This window comes from Emydura macquarii, unplaced genomic scaffold, assembly GCF_026122565.2.
Source record: "Emydura macquarii macquarii isolate MOO-44397 ecotype Brisbane River unplaced genomic scaffold, CSIRO-AGI_Emac_v2 contig_1253, whole genome shotgun sequence".
NCBI classification, from domain to species: domain Eukaryota; kingdom Metazoa; phylum Chordata; order Testudines; family Chelidae; genus Emydura; species Emydura macquarii.
This window is the reverse complement of record NW_027131390.1, coordinates 97,261,399-97,280,319: the sequence shown is the minus strand read 5'-3', so window position 1 is coordinate 97,280,319 and position 18,921 is coordinate 97,261,399. Positions and strand designations below refer to the sequence as shown.

The window sequence follows — 18,921 nt, the reverse complement described above, 5'->3', positions numbered from 1 at the left end:
ATTATAATTTTACCAACCCACAGCTAGTGTCCCTTGGGAAATAATACTATATGGTCAGATTTCCACAACAAAAGCATGGCATCATTTTGTTGAAAACACCTGTATCTTTTTGATATCTGGCATTGTTTATGCTAACTCTGAATAACTCTAGATAGAGAAAACAATCAGCAAACTGATTTTTTTTCCCTCTGTCAATTTCAGCAGAACAATTACCATAATTAATTTCACAGACCAAGAAGATAAGATTACTGACATAACTGAACATTTAACTGCCAAGTAATAGGTAGGAAGATTATCTCATAATGCATAACAGATAACCATAATTTAAGGCTTTAATGCATTTTTTTTTCTCCTGGATTCATCTAATCTGCAAATAAGCTCTTGTACATCCTTTGGAGTGCACTCCAAAAGCTAATATTATACGCAAACTGAAAAAGCTCGATGAGTGTGCCACTTCTCTCAATTTACCCTCAGTTCTTTGTAGACTGTGGTCAGCTCTGTTATTATTCTCTAAAAATAGATATAATAACAGTGGAGTGATGATAAGCAACCCTGCACAGCAGATAAGCAACTTCAATCTCTGGTGATTTCTCTTCTTCAGCTATCTTGCTGTGCTTGAGTCATTACGTTATTTGATGCATTAAACTACAACTTTTCAGAAAGTGTTTCGAAATATTGTTCATTCACATATAACAATGAATTAAAAAAACAGTTAGTGTCATGACTCAGCTTCCTTCACTTCTTTTTGCACAGGCTTGCATTCTCCTTCATCCTGCACTTACCCTAACCGATTATTAAAAATCACCACTTCTGGTGCATGGCTTCCGACAGAACAATGAATTAGATGCTGGATAAGTGATGTAGCACTCTATCACAACAGCAGCATCTGGAGACTTCATGCCCAGTCATCCACCATTTACTGTGCTATAAACTAGCATTGTTTTACACACATTCCCCAGCCAGACAAGTTTACAGTCGAAAGCCCTGATCCAGGCAAGCACATGCTTAAATTACACAGATTCATGAATGGGGATGGACCTAAGTTCATACCATAAGTGTTTTCTTGAATCAGGGACTAAAATGGGCAAATGTAACTTAGTTCAAAAAAGGTAAGTTGTAGATTATTAGTGGTAAAGAAAAGTTTATAGGTAATGTTCTTACAATAAATTGGCATTAAGAAAGCATTTGAGGGAGGAGAGAGAGCATCTGACAGACAAAAAGGGATCAGAAGCAAAGGATCACAAAGTCATAACAAAGGGAAAAGGGAGATGTAAGGTGATATGCCTAGACAGTTGTGAGGAAAGGAGAAGGGAATTTGCTCCAATTCACTAGCTCACTCTTCAATGTCAAGCTGTGTTCTGAAGAGGAAGTGGCGAGACCATGCCTTTGGGATCAAATCCAAAGCCTACTGACATATTTGGAAAGTCTCAATCACTTCAGTGGACTTCGGATCAACCCCTCATGGTGTAACCCTGCTCTGGGGAGCAATGAAGATCCCCACAACCCTCTGGAAAAACTTCCTGATCTCCCTAGGGCTCAGGATGTGATTGTGCATAAACCATGCCATCCTTTAGGGGCAGTGCAGAACGGAAGGTGGAATAAGGATGTCCAGTTTTTCTTGTTTGTAAGCAGAACTTTACCTACCTTCTGGCAGCTGTTAATATTGACATGTACTGGAGTTAAAAAAAGAAAAGTTGAAATGACAGATTTCAGTCATGTCACTTATTGAAAGCAACACTGAGGGAATTGCTTCTCTAAAACTCCCCACTGGCTTCCTTATAAAGCCTCCACCCTTTCCAAATATCACATCACCTGCTCCAGACCTTGGCTGAGAACGATGACCTTAATAGCAAATAAAAGATTTACCATTCCCAATCTGTCTCATTCTATTTACAATAAATACGTCTCCCTGTTGCTGTGCTTTCTTTCCATGGAACGCACAGGACAATGGTCTGATTACTGCCATGTTTTTCATTCTCACTGAAAATTCAGGGCACTTCTATTCCTTAAACTAGCTCTTAGCCTGTTGGTTTGCTACCTGATAAAGCAGGAACCATTTTCAGGGATGTTGGTTGAATAACATGAGCTTTTGGCAGTCTGAGCTGCACTCAGCTGAGCCACATGAGCTTTTGGCAAAGTCAAGGAATTTTGGAGAACAGGGGAGAGAGAACTGGAAAAACGTGAAGCTATACGGTAGTGAATATGGTGAAATCACTCTCCTTTCTTCACCACCATCACTTCCACAGATACCAGCTCACTATTTTTACTCCTAACCCCTAAGGTGACTGTACCTGTCAGTTTCATTTAATGTCAGGTCACTTTATGTAGTGTGCTGTCATGTAGATGGAGACTCATCTGTGTCCAAAAATCAATACACCATAATGTAAAGATAATTTCATAACACAACTGTCTTGCACATGATAAAGGCTTTTATTTTGCCGCACCCCAAGATTAGAGAGCAATGCTAAACCAGCTGCTGTGGCACACATAAAATAGCTTTGTTCCTTTGATTAGGCATGATGTAAATGATTCATTCAATTATTACTTTTGTATTCAAAGATGGCTTAATTTCATGCAGATTTATGTCCCATTATGCATAAAGGACAGTCTTAATTGTGCTGAAACAACTGCAAATTTAATTAAAGTGTGCCATTCCAAGCATAAAATAGATTAGAGAAAATGCTGACTATGGCAAAATAAATATTCAACTATTTAATTTAACTCAACATTTGTTTTTAATCCAAACATCAAAATAACTTTCTAATTACAATTTCATGACAAATGTCTTGAACAAACATTTTGTCTCTACTTTACTTCAATCTGTTCAATTGAATTATATCAGCTTCTTTACGAAACTGTTGATTTAAAAATCTGCACCAGCTGTATTACTATGTCACAATAGAACACAGATTAACGTATGTAAACTATTACTGTCATTTAAAAAAATCCTATTACCCAAATATTTACGAATAGCTTAAATCCATTCAAATGGGTTACAATTCAGTTAAATGACTGATAACCCATAATGGGTAAGAGAAGTGTACTGTGGTCAATAGAGATATACTTATTTACACTAGCTAAGGATCTGGCCCTTAATGTGTAAAACAAGTCAATTGTGGTTCTCAGTAATGAATGCCATTGAAATCTCTTCACTTATTCTCCAGAGTGATATCTTCCGTTATCAGAAGCAAATACTTCTGTATACATTTTTTAATGGCATCAACTAAGGAAGAATCTTGTCTGATCTTGCTCTCACTGAAATCAGTTTGGAACTTCCACTGAATATGCATTATACTTTATTTTCTATTTGGAAAGATTCTGAAGTCTATAATTTAAATCTATGAAATATAATTAATTGCATGAGGGCAAATCCAAACACTGTTACCCACACATGGATTTCCTTGGGACAGCCCTCAATAGTCTTGGGGATCTCTGTTTGGGAAAAGGGAGTGCGGGGGGAGAATGAACATCATGTCTTCTAACTCTTTTTGACATCATCTCTTCTCTTCACAACTGATCCCTCTTAGAGGGGAGTTCCAATGGCAGGTTACTATCAGCAGTAACAGAGCTATGCTGGCAGGGGGGCCAGGCAAAACCCTTGATGACATAATGGATTGGGGCCCCATGGAGCTGGCAGCCATTGACCCTGGATATAGGTGCAACTTGCTTCCTGGGCATCTTTGTAGGGTTCAGCTAACACTGGGCTGCTTGTACGCAGAAGCAAACCCCTCTCTCCTTACAGAAGAAGTCAGAGAGGGAATAACATGAAGCAAATACTGCAGAAGCAACAGAGGAGAAACGCTGAAGTATGACAACATTAGAAACAAAATTAATATTTTAAATAAATTAAGTAGCCTCTGGGCAGCCTGACTGAAAGTCCAATGAAGTTAGGTGGCTGAGCTCAATACCTTTGGAACAGGCCTGACAGCCAGATGACTATTGTGAATATTTGCTGGACATGGTTAATGTGGTGTTGACAGTGTTTTTACCTCTGTGCTGTTTTCTATCATTTTTTTACTAAATGATTTTACTTGCATGAATTTTCAAGGAAATAACTTTTAATCAAGTAATGGAATAATGTCTAATTTGTAACCACTAGCACATTTGCACTGGAATTCGGGTCACAGTCACATACCTATTGTCAAGGAACGGAAAAACAAGGTTATGTACCAGTAACTGATGTTCTTTGAGATGTGGTGCTCGTGTCCATTCCACTATAGGTGAGTGCACGACTCTGTGCACGGTTACCCGGACCTTTTTTCCCCTTAGCAGATCCTGTAGGGCCGGCTCCAGCGCCACCTGGAGCCCCGCGCACATGCCGCAGTATATGAAGCGGTGCTGGCCCTACACCCCCTCAGTCCCTTCTTTCTGCCAACTCCGGCAGTGGGGACGGGGGGTGGGTTGTGGAATGGACATGAGCAACACATCTCGAAGAACATCAGTTACTGGTAAGTAACCTTGTTTTCTTCTTCGAGTGCTTGCTCATGTCCATTCCACTATAGGTGACTAACAAGCAATACCTTTGGAGGTGGGTCGGAGTTACCGGTGAGCTGCCCTCAGCACAGCTCTGCCGAACACCACATCCTCTCTCGCCTGCTGGACGATGGCGTAGTGGGACGTGAAGGTATGCACCAACGACCAGGTGGCAGCTTTGCAGATGTCCTGCAGGGGCACTCTCTCCAGGAAGGCCTCAGATGAGGCTTGAGCTCTGGCTGAGTGCGCTGTGATGGTTCCCGGAAACAGCACCTTTGTTTGTTCGTAGCAGAACTGGATGTATAATGTAATTCACGAGGAGATGCGCTGGGTGGAGACAGGTGAGCCTTTCATCCGGTTGGCCACTGCGACAAAGAGCTGTGTCGATTTCTGGAACGGCTTTGTACGCTTGATGTAGAAGGCCTCACGTCCAGCAAATGCCATCTCCTCTCCTCCTCCAAACCGTGAGGTTTGGGGAAAAACACAGGGAGAAAAATATCTTGGTTACAATGAAATTGGGAAACCACCTTGGGCAGGAAGGCTGGATGTGGCCTCAACTGCACCTTATCCTTATAGAATACTGTATAAGAGGGCTTCAAAGTCAAGGCCCTAATCTCAGAGACCCTCCTAGCTGAGGTAATGGCCATCAGGAAGGCGACCTTCCATGAAAGCATGAGCAGAGGGCATGAAGCCATGGGTTCAAAGGGGGGACCCTGTGAGTCTCGAGAGGACCAGGTTGAGATCCCAGGGAGGCACCAGGTCACGGACCTGCGGATAAAGCCTCTCCATCCCCTTGAGGAACCTGACCGACATGGGATGAGAGAACAGCAATCTCCCCTCTAGCGGCTGATGGAAGGCCGAAATGGCTGCCAGGTGAACCTTCAGCAAGGCCAGTGCCAGACCCTGGACCTTTAGCTGGAACAGGTACTCCAGGATCACCTGTATAGGTGAGAGGCTAGGCGGAGTACCCCAGGACTCCACCCAATAGGTAAATCGTCTCCACTTAGCCCGATACACGACCTGTGTAGAAGGCTTCCTGCTGCCAAGCAGGACTTATTGGACCTGCACCAAGCAGGCTCCTTCTCCCTCCATCAGCCACAGAGTCTCCAGGCCGTGAGATGTAGGGAGTCCAAGTCTGAGTGCAACAGGCGACTATGGTCCTGGGATAGAAGGTCCTGCTGCCTCGGGAGCTCCAGGGGTGGGGCATTCAAAAGGTCCAGCAGCATGCTGAACCAGTGCTGCCTCGGGCAGGCTGGAGCAATGAGTATAAAGTTCGCCCTGTCCCTCTTCATTTTCAGCAGGGCCTTGGGTATGAGCGGAATGGGCGGGAATGCATACATGAGGGCCCCCGTCTAGTCCATGAGGAACGCGTCGGAAATTGACCCAGTGTCGCGACCCTGGAGTGAGCAGAACCTCGGACACTTCATGTTCCAGGCTGACGTGAATAGGCCCAGTTGGGGAACGCCCCACTTCTGGAAGATCGTAGCCACCACCTCTGGGTGCAATGACCAGTCGTGGTGGGGTAGTAACGACCTGCTGAGGCGATCCGCCTCATCGTTCCTCACTCCCGGGAGGTGAGAGGCAGTCAAGTGGAAATCGTGCCTCACATGAAAGTCCCACAGATGGATAGCTTCCTTGCAGAGGGCCGAGGAGCACACGCCCCCCTGCCTGTTTATGTAAAACATGGCTGCAGTGATGTCCGTCAGCACCTGCACCACTCTGCCTGTCAGGAATCGGAGGAACACCTTGCACGCTAGGCAAATGGCCCTCAGCTCCTTCATGTTGATGTGCAGGATCCTCTCCTCCCCCGACCAGAGCCCCTGAGTGCCTAGGTTGGCGCTGATGTGGGCTCCCCATCCCACATCCGAGGCATCAGAGATCAGGGTGACCGACGGGACCAGTTCCCTGAATGGAACGCCCTTCATCACTGCTCTGGGAGTCCACCATCAGTTCAGGGAAGCTAAGATGGATGGGGGAACTGTGACCACCTGGTTCAATGTCTCACTACATACGTGTGCCATGTGGCTCCTCAGTGCCTGGCTGTTGTCGTGGGGGATTGGTGAAGCTGGGATGATAGATGTAGGAATAAAATTGTAATTGTAACCCTGTAGCTTAATTCATAGCTTTTAATTGTAATTGTAACCCTGTAGATTAATTCATATCTTTTAATTCATACCCTTATTTGTGTCAACTGGTTATTATTGATATCATGTAACATTTGAACTTCTCTCAGTCATACTCCATATTGTGAATGTAAAATCCCATTTTGACCTATGTACTCCATCTTGTGTAAAAACCCCATTTTGACCCTATGTACTCCATCTTGTGTCAAACCCTTTCTAAACCTTTAGATGAATAAGATAGTTATCTGAACAAGGTATGAATGGAGGGTGTATGTGTGTGTGAGTCAGACCCAAACTGCCAGCTTGTCTTGATGAAGTTGTCCTGATGAAGTGTGAAGTCCATCCTAGGCTGAAGAGTGTGAACATAGCCCCAAAAAGCAAAGAAGGATCCACCCCAGAAAAACTTAATCAAACTTAATCAAAGACATCAAAGAACAAGTGAAAGTCACGTCTGCTATTGTACCAGCAATCAAGTTGACACAGCAGAACTGAAAAACCTATAAAAGACTGGGTGAGATTTCAAGGCTTTGGGGGAAAAACAGCTGAAGGAAGGACCCTGCTCTCCTTGTGCCCAGCTTCCCTGGCCAGGTAGACCATCACCTTGAAACGTGGCTGATGGCAGGTGTGTGTGTGTGTGTGTGTGTGTGTGTGTGTAGGTTTAAGGTTATTACTTTAGTTTTTGTCAATAAATGGCCCTGGGAAATTTTGCACAACATAGAGACCATCACCTTGAAACGTGGCTGAGGCAGGAAGGCCCAATCCAGAATGAATCTATGTGTTGCACTCGGGTTAGTGTGGACTTCTGTTCGTTTATGAGCAGTCCCAGACTGCTGCACATGGAGCAAGTGAGGGTCATACTCTCCTGCACTTGGGACCTGGACCTGCCCCAATCAGCCAATCGTCTAGGTAAGGAAAAATTTGCACCCCCTTTTGTCTCAGGTGGGCAGCCACTACCGCCATGCACTTAGTGAACACCCGAAGACAGGCCAAAGGATAGGACTGTAAACTGGCAGTGGGAGCCAGCCACCATGAAATGGAGAAAACGCCTGTGTCTGGGGAGTATAGAGACAGGGAAGCATGCGTCCTTGAGGTCGAGGGCAGCATATCAGTCTCCTGGATCCAGGGAAGGGATTATGGACGCTAGGGAGACCATGTGAAACCTAAGTCCTTTAACATATTTGTTTAGATGATGCAGGTCTAATATAGGTCTCAGACCCCCCCCTTCACCTTGGGGATGAGGAAGTACCTCAAATAGAACCCCTTCCCCCTTAAGGGACCGTTTCCACTGCTCCTATGTTGAGGAGGGTGTCCACTTCCTGCAAGAGGAGTTGCTCATCAGAGGGGTCCCTGAAGAGGGATGGAGGAGGAGGGTTGTTTGGGGAGTAGATGTAAACTGTAGGGCATAGCCTCCTGAGACTATCCCAAGGACACAACGGTCCGAAGTGATCTTTGCCCATTCGGGATAGAAGGACCTTAACCTGTTTAGGAAGGGGCGGGGCGGATCCAGGAGAGCAGTCAGGGCGCCACCCTCAGGCACACCATCAAAATTGTCTCCTCTGGTTGCCTGACCTCCTGGAGGGACCCTGCTGGGGAGCTGAGGACGAGATGGGGGCTGATTTCTCCTTCTAAACCCCCTATTCCTATCCTATTTCTATAGGGTTGAAAAGGCCTGGGCGGAGACCTTGGCTCCTGCTGCACCTGGGGCCATGACTGACGCCTGGAAAACTGGAGCGTGTAAAGGCCCAGGGAGTGAAGCGTGGCCCTGGAGTCCTTCAGACCGTGCAAGTTCGCATCGGTCTGCTCGGAGAATAGGGCCGACCCATCAAAGGGGAGGTCCTGAATAGACTGCTACACCTCCTGGGACAGGCCCGAGGATTGCAGCCACGAGCACCTTCTCATACAGATGGTGGAGGCTATGGCCCTGCCCGCTGAGTCAGCACCGTCACAGGACGTCCGGAGTGCTGCCCTAGCTACCATGGTCCCTTCCGCAACAATGATGCTAAAGTCTGCAGCCTGGTCCTGGGGCAGGGCCTCAGTGAACTGCCTCAGGGAGTCCCACAAGTTAAAATTATATCTACCCAGGAGGGCCTAATGGTTGGCAATCCTGAACTGCAGGCTTGCCGTGGAATAAAGCTTTCTCCCAAACAAGTCCAGCTTCTTATTATCTTTGTTCTTGGGAATGGATCCTGGCTGACCTTGCCTGTCTCGGTGGTTAGCCACATCTACCACCAGGGTTCCTGGGGCAGGGTGAGTGAACAAACACTCAAACCCTTCGGCTGGGACATAATATTTTTTCTCGGCCACCTTTGACGTAGGGGCAACCGTGGAAGGGGTTTGCCACAGGGCCTTTACAATCTTAAGGACCCTTTCGTGGACTGGGAGGGCCACTTTCACTGGGACAGCTGCCACCAGCACATTAAAGAGCTATCTTCGGCCTCTTCTAACTCCTTCATCTCCAGCCCCAAGTTGGAGGCCACCCTCTTGAGCAACTGGTGCACCCTGAAATCCTCCAGTGGCGCCAAGTGGTCCCAGGAGACTGCCTTGTCCAGGGAGGAGGAAGAGGACTGCTGAGGCGCATCCTGCGGGTGCACCCCCTCCTGGCGAAGGGTTGAACCCGCTGAGGGTCCCTCCATGAGGTCCGACTCCTCGTCCGAGGAGTGGTGTCTATGGGCCTTCTCCTGTGCCAGAGGCACGGACTGCACCCTTGATGACATAATGGATTGGGGCCCCAGCCCCATCTGGATGCCCCATGGGGCCCAATAAGGCCATTGTTGCAGCCATTGACCCTGGGGCCCACCCGGGGCTGAGTGCACCACAGGCTGTGATGCTTTGTGGGGGCGTCGGCTCTCCTGACAACTGTCTCCCCTGGGAGACCCCAAGTCACTGGACTGGCGGTGACGTGTACGTCCTCGGTCCCAGGCGCCCTTCTGGGCTGGGGACCGCCCTCTCGACGCCTAAGACCTGGAGGACAATGAGGACTTCCTCCGTCGCTGCGAGCAGTGCTGATGAACGGAGGTGCGCTCTGAAGAGCTAGAGGTACCGGAGAGTCGTCTCGGTACTGATGATTTCTGCTGCCACTTGCCTTGCGGCCCTGCAGACACCTTCAGTGATCGAGGTCGGGGCCGCTCCAAACTCCTCGGTGCCGAGCCGGACTCCAGCGACCAGGTTCCGCATTGTGGACTGCGCAGTGCCGGGTCCTCCGATGGTGACCGGGTTCCGTGCCGCCTTGGTGCAGGCAAACTCCTCGGTGCCAAGGATCTGGAATGGGAGATGTCCAAGCGCCACCTGGCAGACCTCGACCGGTGCCGCCTCCTGGCATGCACTGCCTCCGGTGCCGGGTATCGGTCAGCACCGAGAGGGAGACTCCACGTCCTGTGCTGGAGTAGGTCGGCTCGACAACGCCGACCTGGAGCAACTGCTGGGGGAGCGGCTCTGCTCTACCCTCGGAGACCGTCCAGCGGGAGATATTCCTTCCCATACTGGGGATCTCCATTGACATTCAGGGGGACCCAGCGCGGGTTTCCCCCGTGACACCGGCACCTTCTCCTTCGGCGGAGTGGGGGCAGAGGTGGCGTAGGCAAGGTCAACAAGGCTCTTGCCACCTGAAAAGCCTCCGGTGTCGACGGCGTCGGCAGGGGCACTCTCCCACTCCCAGGAGACGGGAGAGGCTCCCTGACTGGAGATGCAGGCACCGGAGAAGACTCAATGGGCCGGGTCCAGTGCATCTCCGTACTCGACCCTGCCCATACCGATGGCACAGGGGAGTGTCCGCATTCTGAACGCTGCTTCTTCCTCTTCGGTGCCAGCAATGTTGCTCGGTGCCGAGTCGAGGCCGGTGCCAGCGGTGCGCTCTGCACCGAGGTCACGCTCGGTGCCGAGGTGGAGCGGGCCGGCTCGGACGCCGGGTAGAGCGCTGCCTCCATCAACAGGGCTTTCTACCGGATCTCTCGGTCCTTCTGAGTCCTCGGTTTAAAAGCCCTGCGGATCTCACACTTTCCTGTGGGCTTCCGCCAAGCACTTAAGACAGTGGTCATGGGAGTCGCTTAGCGGGAAGGCCTTCCCACAGGAGGCGCACAGCTTGAAGCCCGGCAACCAGGGCATGGCCCGGCCGCTCTAAGTCCCCGCAGGGACTTGCCTTGTCTAACTACACTTAACAACTACTTAACTAACTAAAGCTAACTTAGAATATCAAAAAAGTCCAAACAAGAGGAATAGTACTTGCTGCGAGCAAGGCTAGTTCCAGCAATCGTCACGGGCGGAAAGAAGGAACTGAGGGGGGTGTAGGGCCAGCAGCGCCTCATATACCGCGGCATGTGCGTGGGGCTCCAGGTGGCGCTGGAGCCGGCCCTATGGGATCTGTTAAGGGGAAAAAAGTTCCGGGTAACCGTGCACAGAGGCGTGCACACACCTACAGTGGAATGGACATGAGCAAGCACTTGAAGAACATACAGTGTGACTTATGTCCAAATAAGGCCTGAAAGTTTATGCAGAAATTAATTTAAAAAGAAAATCATGATCTGTCAGAACAATTAATGAACAGAAAAAGCCACCAAAATCTAAAAAGCTAGGAAGTATTTCCAAACTCTGTTCATCACTTGTTTTCATGCTCAACGGCTCATATGCGTTAGCACAGGGAATGGCTACCTACCATTCATTCTCTGCCTTTAAATATTAGACTTTAAACTGAAGTTCAGTACTGTACACAAAACAGTAATGACAAACAGAGAGAGGTTCCTTCTGTAAAATGGTGAATTCAATGGGATTTGAGAGCTCTGAGTAGCTCACTAAATCAGGCCTAAATAAGGGGTAACATTTATTCTTGGTGCTACTCCACTGAAGTTCTCCACATAACATAGGTAATATAGCATTGTTATTATTTCATGTTTCTCCATATCAGAAACATATTACTTAAAAGCAGTTTAGTAAGATGGCATACATATAAACCAACGTTCAGAATTTTTTCCACACAACAAGGAACAGTTAAGAAGGAAAATCAGAAGGAGCAAAGAAATATTTTGACCAGGAATCAAACTTGAATTTTTATATCTACTGTGTAAAATCCTACGACACAAACAACATATATGTCAGCGATCGTATTTAGCAATTTTTAACTTGACAAATATTTAGAAAGAAAGAAAGAAAGAAAGAAAGAAAGAAAAGGTATGCAAAACCCATTGGAAAAAACTGTCATTACTTCAGTAGGCTTTAAATCAGATCCAAATAAATAACAGTTTTTTAAGAAATTACTATTTTTCCTTTACTTCACACCACTGTAGTATGTTCTATTAGCTGTCAACATATTTTTCAGGTGGAAGACATAATCATTAAGGTACAGGTCTAGAGATCAATAAAGCAATGTTACCAGTGTGCCTGTCAGGCTTTTATTCTGACCTGGAAATAAATATTTTGTTATCTCAAGAAATTCAGCACAATAAACACAAGTAATTTAAGGTAAGTTACCAACATGAGTCTTATAAAAATAAGTAATAACAATCAATATGTTTCTATCTCTGAATGTTGATTTCTGAAATTAAGGGAAGCCTAAAGCTTCAACAAGGTGGAATTTGTAACGTAAAGTGTTTATCGTCCCAAAACTTAAAAAGAAAAAAAAATCTGAATAGTGATTTCATGCATCAGTCTATCAAAGTCTTTTGAATAATGGGAATGCCAATACACCTTTTATATGAAATATGTGCTTAAGACAAAATCCTGACTTCCAGGAGTGTATCACATTTAAACCCTTCTTTCACTTGCATATGCCAAGAGTCAATATTTTAGATAACCAGATTATGCTTTACTGTTTGCCAATACAGTGACATGCTACAGCCTTGACTACCCAAATATCATGAGCAACATACATTTGGATATAGTCTGAGATATTTTCAATGGCCCAAATCCTAGCATTTCTGAAGACAATGGCAAAACTCCCATGACATGAATGGGTCTAGAGTTTGGCCCTATATAATTAACAGATAACATGATCTGTTTGGATAGCAGGGAGGATTAGATAATTGAGCTTTGGATAATCAACGGTGAATTTGCATTCATTTTTCTTTACAAATTATAAACTGTGGGTCAGATCCTTAGCTGGTATAAATCAGCGTAACACTATTTCAAAGGTTTATACCAGCTGAGGATCTGGCCCTATATATTTAATTAATTAATTTATTTAAATATTCTGCCATCAGTTTTGTTTACAGTACTGGGGAGAAAAAAATGAACCATATTTTGTGTCAAATTATATTAAATGCAATCATTAGGTAAATCAGAAATGATAAAACATTTTAAAGTGCGAAATGATGAGATAACTGAATGTATGAATAGTTTGCCTACCTGTTTGACATCATATGCAAGAAGAACAAATCTTAAATCTGGTGAAACTGAATGTCTTGATGCTTTGAAAGTTACCTAAAAACAAGTAATAATATGGGTAAGTAATACATGTAAGGTCATTTTTCCAAAGATTCTGACAATCACTTAAGACCTTTACAACTGCAAGATAATTCCTACTACAAACGACTGAATTATTTGTACAGAAGAAGGGCTATATTAATTCTCAGTGTAATTCTACTGACATTAGTAGACTGCAACAGATAAATTTGGCTGCTATAATATCAACAAATTAAAAAGCCAGTGAGACTTGATCATGATAGTAATATCATGCTCAGCAATATCTGTTTGAAGAAGAGCAGCTATAACTAGCACACTTACAAAGGAGGAAAAAACGAAGCTTCTGCTGGTATACACTTCATGGACAATTATGAAAGAAACACATCATTGGTTAAGCTTAAAGATAATGTACAGAAAAAAATGGATAAGCACATCACAGTAATGGAGCGTTGTGTCTCTAGTTGCTTCTCTTTTATCTTTATGAGCATAAACCTTCACTAAAGGAAATGTCTTTATTTTACAAGAAATAAGAAGAAAACAAGAAGAAAAATCCCTAGTGGAAAGTAAAGTGAAACAAAAAGCAGCATTAGAAAACTACCATAGCTTTATATATAGCAAAGACTACATGACAGCCAATTGAATTCAGGGCTGTAATTTAATCAAGGGGTAACACTGATGTCAGAAAGAATTTAATGCATCTGATGTAGCAGGAGGATCAGTGTGTGCCTGAAGAAATAGGGACACTGAAGAAAAATATTTTATGTTAATTTGGAGACATTTGCAATCTATGGAAGGAGAGGGTCAAAAACCAAGTAGTAAAGATACAAACAAGATGGAACTAATATTAGCAGCATCACTGGAAAACTGGTCATAGGATTATAACAAAGGTATAGTGTTGGGGGGCAGGAATAGTAGCCCAGAATTGGGTTTAACGACAATCAAAAGGTATTTCACGGATACTACTACTCACAAAGGACCTGTTCATATGTGCCCTACTGCACCTGTGCTGACAAACTTGGAGTATGCAAGGACAGCTAACCTGGGGCCTTATTAAACACCACATTAAGACTAGCTAATGATTTATACCCTCAGATGAGTATATGCATATCTCCCGCTAAATTCAGAGGAAATTACATGCTTGAATCTGAAGGCAGAATTTTAACCCATGCAAAACAAACAGTTAGAACCAAGTTTGCCAAAGAAATCACTGGGAAAACTTAGCTTTTGAAACAACCCCTCCCTAGTAAATATATTATTTTAATGTTGAGCACGACATTTCTACAAGTTGCAGAAGGAAAAAAGAAATATAAGAAACAGCCACCAGAGAAAGAGAAAGGAAAAAGATTGTGGGTTTAGAAATATTTTTGTGCTTGTTCTAAACAAGAGATTCCTATCCCCCAACCTAGCCTTTATCGATTGACTGTCATGCAGTCAAGACAGATCATGTCTATGACATTCTGCTTATTTGGCAAACCACTGAGAATATTTTTAGATGTCGAGTTCTTCATTCTGGCAATGGCGATGTATTAATTATTGCCACACTAACGCAGTCTTCTGCAATATATAACCTGGGAAGTTTTCCAAATTCATTTTCGAGCAACGAGGTTTCCTGTATTTAGTGAGAGTCTTCAGTCAGTGATTATGCCACTGCAACACTAATGATGCACTCAGAGTAAGCACCTGGACAGCTCAGCTGCAGAATGTTGGCACTTGTAAGGCAACACCAGTAAGATCAAGTTTCTTATTTTCCACTAGAAGATCATCTCAAGTATCTAGGGATTTATAATTGGGTGCGATATGCTGAAGATGTCCTGGCTCACCTTGCACTCACCTGCACACTTTTGTATAGTTCAGGAAGTGTTTCATGTGTAAGTGGAGTGTCAGTAAATTAGAGTCACCTGATTGCAGGTAACACTTTTGGCAGATCATTTCCCTCCTTCTGATACAACGACAATGTTGTTACTAACAGAAGTTAAAAATATGGAATATTTTTATGTTCCACAAGCAGAAAAATTAATATTAGGCCAGCAGAAAACATAGCATACATCCATTGCCATGATTCTTAGGTAAGACTTTCAAAATTCACTTTAAAAAAAAAAAAAGAAATGCAATGAATGCATTTAACAGGGTTGCAATCAGTGAAGGTCCCGTTTAAATTCCAATAGTGTTTGGATGCCTAATTTCCTTAGGCTTTTTTGAAAATTTCAGCCTCACATATTTTGGCAGTCGTATCATAAGTTTGGCAATACATTAAGAAATGTAGTCAGTGTTAATTTTCACCATTTTATCCACAGAAAACAGCTCTCCAAGGGAAAAAAAAGTTAGTACCTGCATTTCTCTTCATGCCGAAGAGGAAAAATATGCCAGGCTCAGACTCTGTAGAACCAATAAAGTGAAAGAAAGGCAGAAAGAGCAGGTGTTCCACATGCTGCTCCCCAAGGTCCTTCCTTGCCCATATGATAGACATCTGACTTCCCTTATGGGCGAGAGGATGTCACCTGGTGTCATTAAGCTGGTGTCGAGTTTAGGATAAGGGCCTGATTCAAAACCAGTGAGGTCATTGGGAGATCCTATAATTGAAGCTGCTCCCAGTCTCTACATGACTTTAAAAGTGTTTTGAAATGAGACCCTCAGAAGAGAAATACAGTTTGTTTGTTTGTTGGGGGTTTCTAGTCAACACTTTGAACTCCTGACCTCCAATATTTTCTCTTCTTTTCTAGGGGAGGGATTTTCTGGTTTTGGCGTTGTGGTGGGGGAAGCATCTTCATTAACCTGGAACTTTAGATCTTTTAACCATAGTGAAAAACTGAGGGTTAACCCTCTCAGATAACTTCTTTTTTTTTTTCAGAAATCTGATGCAATTAAGTTTTCTGGCCAGTTTTGCTACCATGTGCACGTACACTACCTTTCTGACTGCTGCCTGTGCCAGAAACAGTTGTGCCTCCCATAGGTAGCCACAGCTTTATGCAGTCTCCATGGGTATGTCTATGCTGCAGTCGGGAGGTGTGATTACAGCACATGTAGACATACCTGAGCTAGCTGGATCTAGCTAGACAGCTGTATAGCCATGGCACCCAACTTGGCGACACAGGCCTGCTGCTCAATGATGTACCCCAGGCTCCTGGGCAGGCTTGTACTCCGGAAGCTAGCCTGTGCCCCATCCCTGTTGCTGCAGCTACGCTGCTCGTTAGTCAAGCCAGCTTTGATTTAGATAGGTAAAATGTAGTTTGATCATGCCTACCTGGACTTCAGACACACCACCTCATTGCAGCATAGACATACCCTGTTAGCTACATAACTGCCACTCGTGTAGTGTTTACATTGCATAATGCTGCAACGTTTTCACCCAAACATGAGACCTCAAAGGTTGTATATCGTCTTTTCTCCCCCTAAACTTACAAGGCTGCCATGTGTTTCACGAACAAGCTGAATTTGACAGAATTTTATTTTTTTCAAAGTTGTGAAAGCAACAGACTATGGATCTGATCTTGCATTCCTTGCTGAGGAAACCCTCCCCTCCGCCTGCAGGATCGTAACCAGCTGTATAAGATGAGCAGTAGATTGCATTCCTAGCCTCCTTTGAAAAAAACACCTCATGTGATACGGGTTTTAATTCTTTGTCTGACAATGACACATGACAATGTGACACTCCAGGGACAATCTATAGCCTCCTCTCTGCTCCCAATAATGCACTTGACAACCATGACCACTGGTATTACTACTAGCACAGATCACAAGGATGGTACCCAAATGGAGACAGACTGATACAGCACGTTTCAGTAAACCTCTGTCCTTTCCCTCTCTAGCCTTCCCTTCTTGATGGAATTCCAGGTTTGGTTTTTTGAAGTTAAAAGAGGGAAGGAGAAAGGTGAAGACTGTTCTTTGAAAGAGTGCGACAGAAAGCAAAAGAGTCTGAGAGAGACTTAAGCAGAAAAGGGAAAGAGAGAATACGGCAGAAAGATAATTCTTTCCTCCATCTTTTAGTAAATATTAAAAATTTCTAGCTCGGTGTATAATTAGGAACAGATCTTCAAAGATACAAAGGGCAGATAGTTGCTTCTCCTTTGTGCTTTTTAAAGCTTCCCCATTATTTGCAAGCATGACTTATTTTGAATAAAATCTTTGGTGGTGATCACAACAAATTCATGGATGTTGACCATTGTGATGAGTTACGAAAGCTGTTCTAGAACTTTTACCCAGGGACCCTTACAATTTTATTTCTGAACCACTCACTCCTTCAGATTTTCCCGTATTTTTGTGCATTGCTGCACTGCACTAATAAACCATGACACAAAAGAAGATTTATGGAGGTTATTTAACATTTAGAAATGCATATGAGAAAGAGAGAGATAATATTCTAATGTTCATAGCAACATATTCATAACACATTTGTGTCATTAAAACATTGCATATTACTAGTAATATTTATGTGGTCTATAGTGTTGTTTAATGTATTTACTATTATTCACTCCTATTAATCTCTTGTGGAAAGCTCTTAAATAAAACAGAACCATGTAAGCCGCTCTTGCAATTAAATCTATGTTAATCAACAAAGACGTATGATTGCACTAAGATGTACTGAGTTTCCAGTCAAGAGAGAGGAAGGGAACAATAAAAGAAAGCTCGTTGTGAACAATTCTATGAGAAATATCACAAAACATTCACTGCCAAAAGCTCCATTCAAACTACAATTCTAATTCTGTGCTTTTGGCTGCAAGGCCTCTCTCTCTGCAGGGCTTTCGCAGCTGGGTTGCCACAGAGCCTAATCATGATTCATGAGCCAAAACTACTTCTGCTCTGCTCACCCATCTGACACCATACAGCTAATTAGCAGGCAGCAAAAAGTAATCGCTCTCTATCAGTCCATGTTTGAAAGATGGTCCATAGTAATATGATACTCAAAGCACGATACACTCTGGAGTACATCAAATGGGAAGTCCCTGATAACTTCTGCAATTTAAACAGATTAACCGGATGAGGCCCATGACAGAGGTTCTTTTAAAACTGAAATTAAGCCTGCTTGAAAAGGCAGAGGTTTGAGGGCTGGGGTGGGTGGATTTTAAACAGCAAGGGTAAACATCAGAGCATGAGATACATAGCTAGGGGACCCTATTAAAAATATGGGAAGGGATCAAACGAGAAAATATTTTTGGGATAATTAAATATGCATGGTGAGGCAACTGCATAAATCCAAATTATTTTATTCTATATTTCTAAAATGAGTCATATAAGGTTCAAGGAAAGTAGAGCCCCTGCATTAATTTGATGTGGCATTGTCTTGAAAGTTTGCTGGACAGTAAGCACCACTTGGAATGATTCACTTTTCTTCACACCAGTCTTGTGAGCACAAATTTGCAAGCTAAAAATGCACCAATGCAACAGGACGTTTCTCAGCAAGGCAGACCTTTCTGATGTAGACCAGTGGCTAATGCTGCAACACTGTAAGATGACGGTAAGATCCATACGATGGGAGAGAATTCTCCATTGACATAATAAAACCACCTCCACAAGCAGCAGTATGTGGAGAGAGAAGCTCTCCCACCAATATAGCACTGTGCACACTACCACTTATATCACTCAGGGGTGTGGTTTTTTCCACGTCACCGAGCGATATAAATTTTGCCAACGTAAGTGGTAGTGTAGACATGGCCTAAGTCTCCTCCTTAGCAACTAATGTCCTTCGTTATTAGGTCTGAAGCTCAAACCCATCACCCACAAGATTACAAGTACCTTGTGCCACGTATTTACATGTGGCTTTTAGAGTTTGTAAATCTAATCAACACTCCTGCAGCTTAAATGTGATTCAGAAAAGCAAGTTTTCATAGCAGGGATAACTCCAGAACTAGGGTTACCATATTTCAGGTAAAGAGGACACTGTCTTGGGGAGAGGGGTTGCTGGAGGGAGGGTACAGATGCAGGAGTTGGAGGGGCTACC

General features: G+C 44.2%; 1 protein-coding gene across 1 annotated transcript in view; it reads right to left on the bottom strand.

Moving 5' to 3' along the window:
* Positions 1 to 18,921, bottom strand: part of DPP10 (dipeptidyl peptidase like 10) — a 397,481-nt gene that overhangs the window by 185,187 nt on the left and 193,373 nt on the right. The window contains exon 5 of the mRNA XM_067549556.1: positions 12,930 to 13,004. Within this exon, the coding sequence (XP_067405657.1) occupies positions 12,930 to 13,004 (75 nt within the window). The remainder of the gene's footprint in view (positions 1 to 12,929; positions 13,005 to 18,921) is intronic.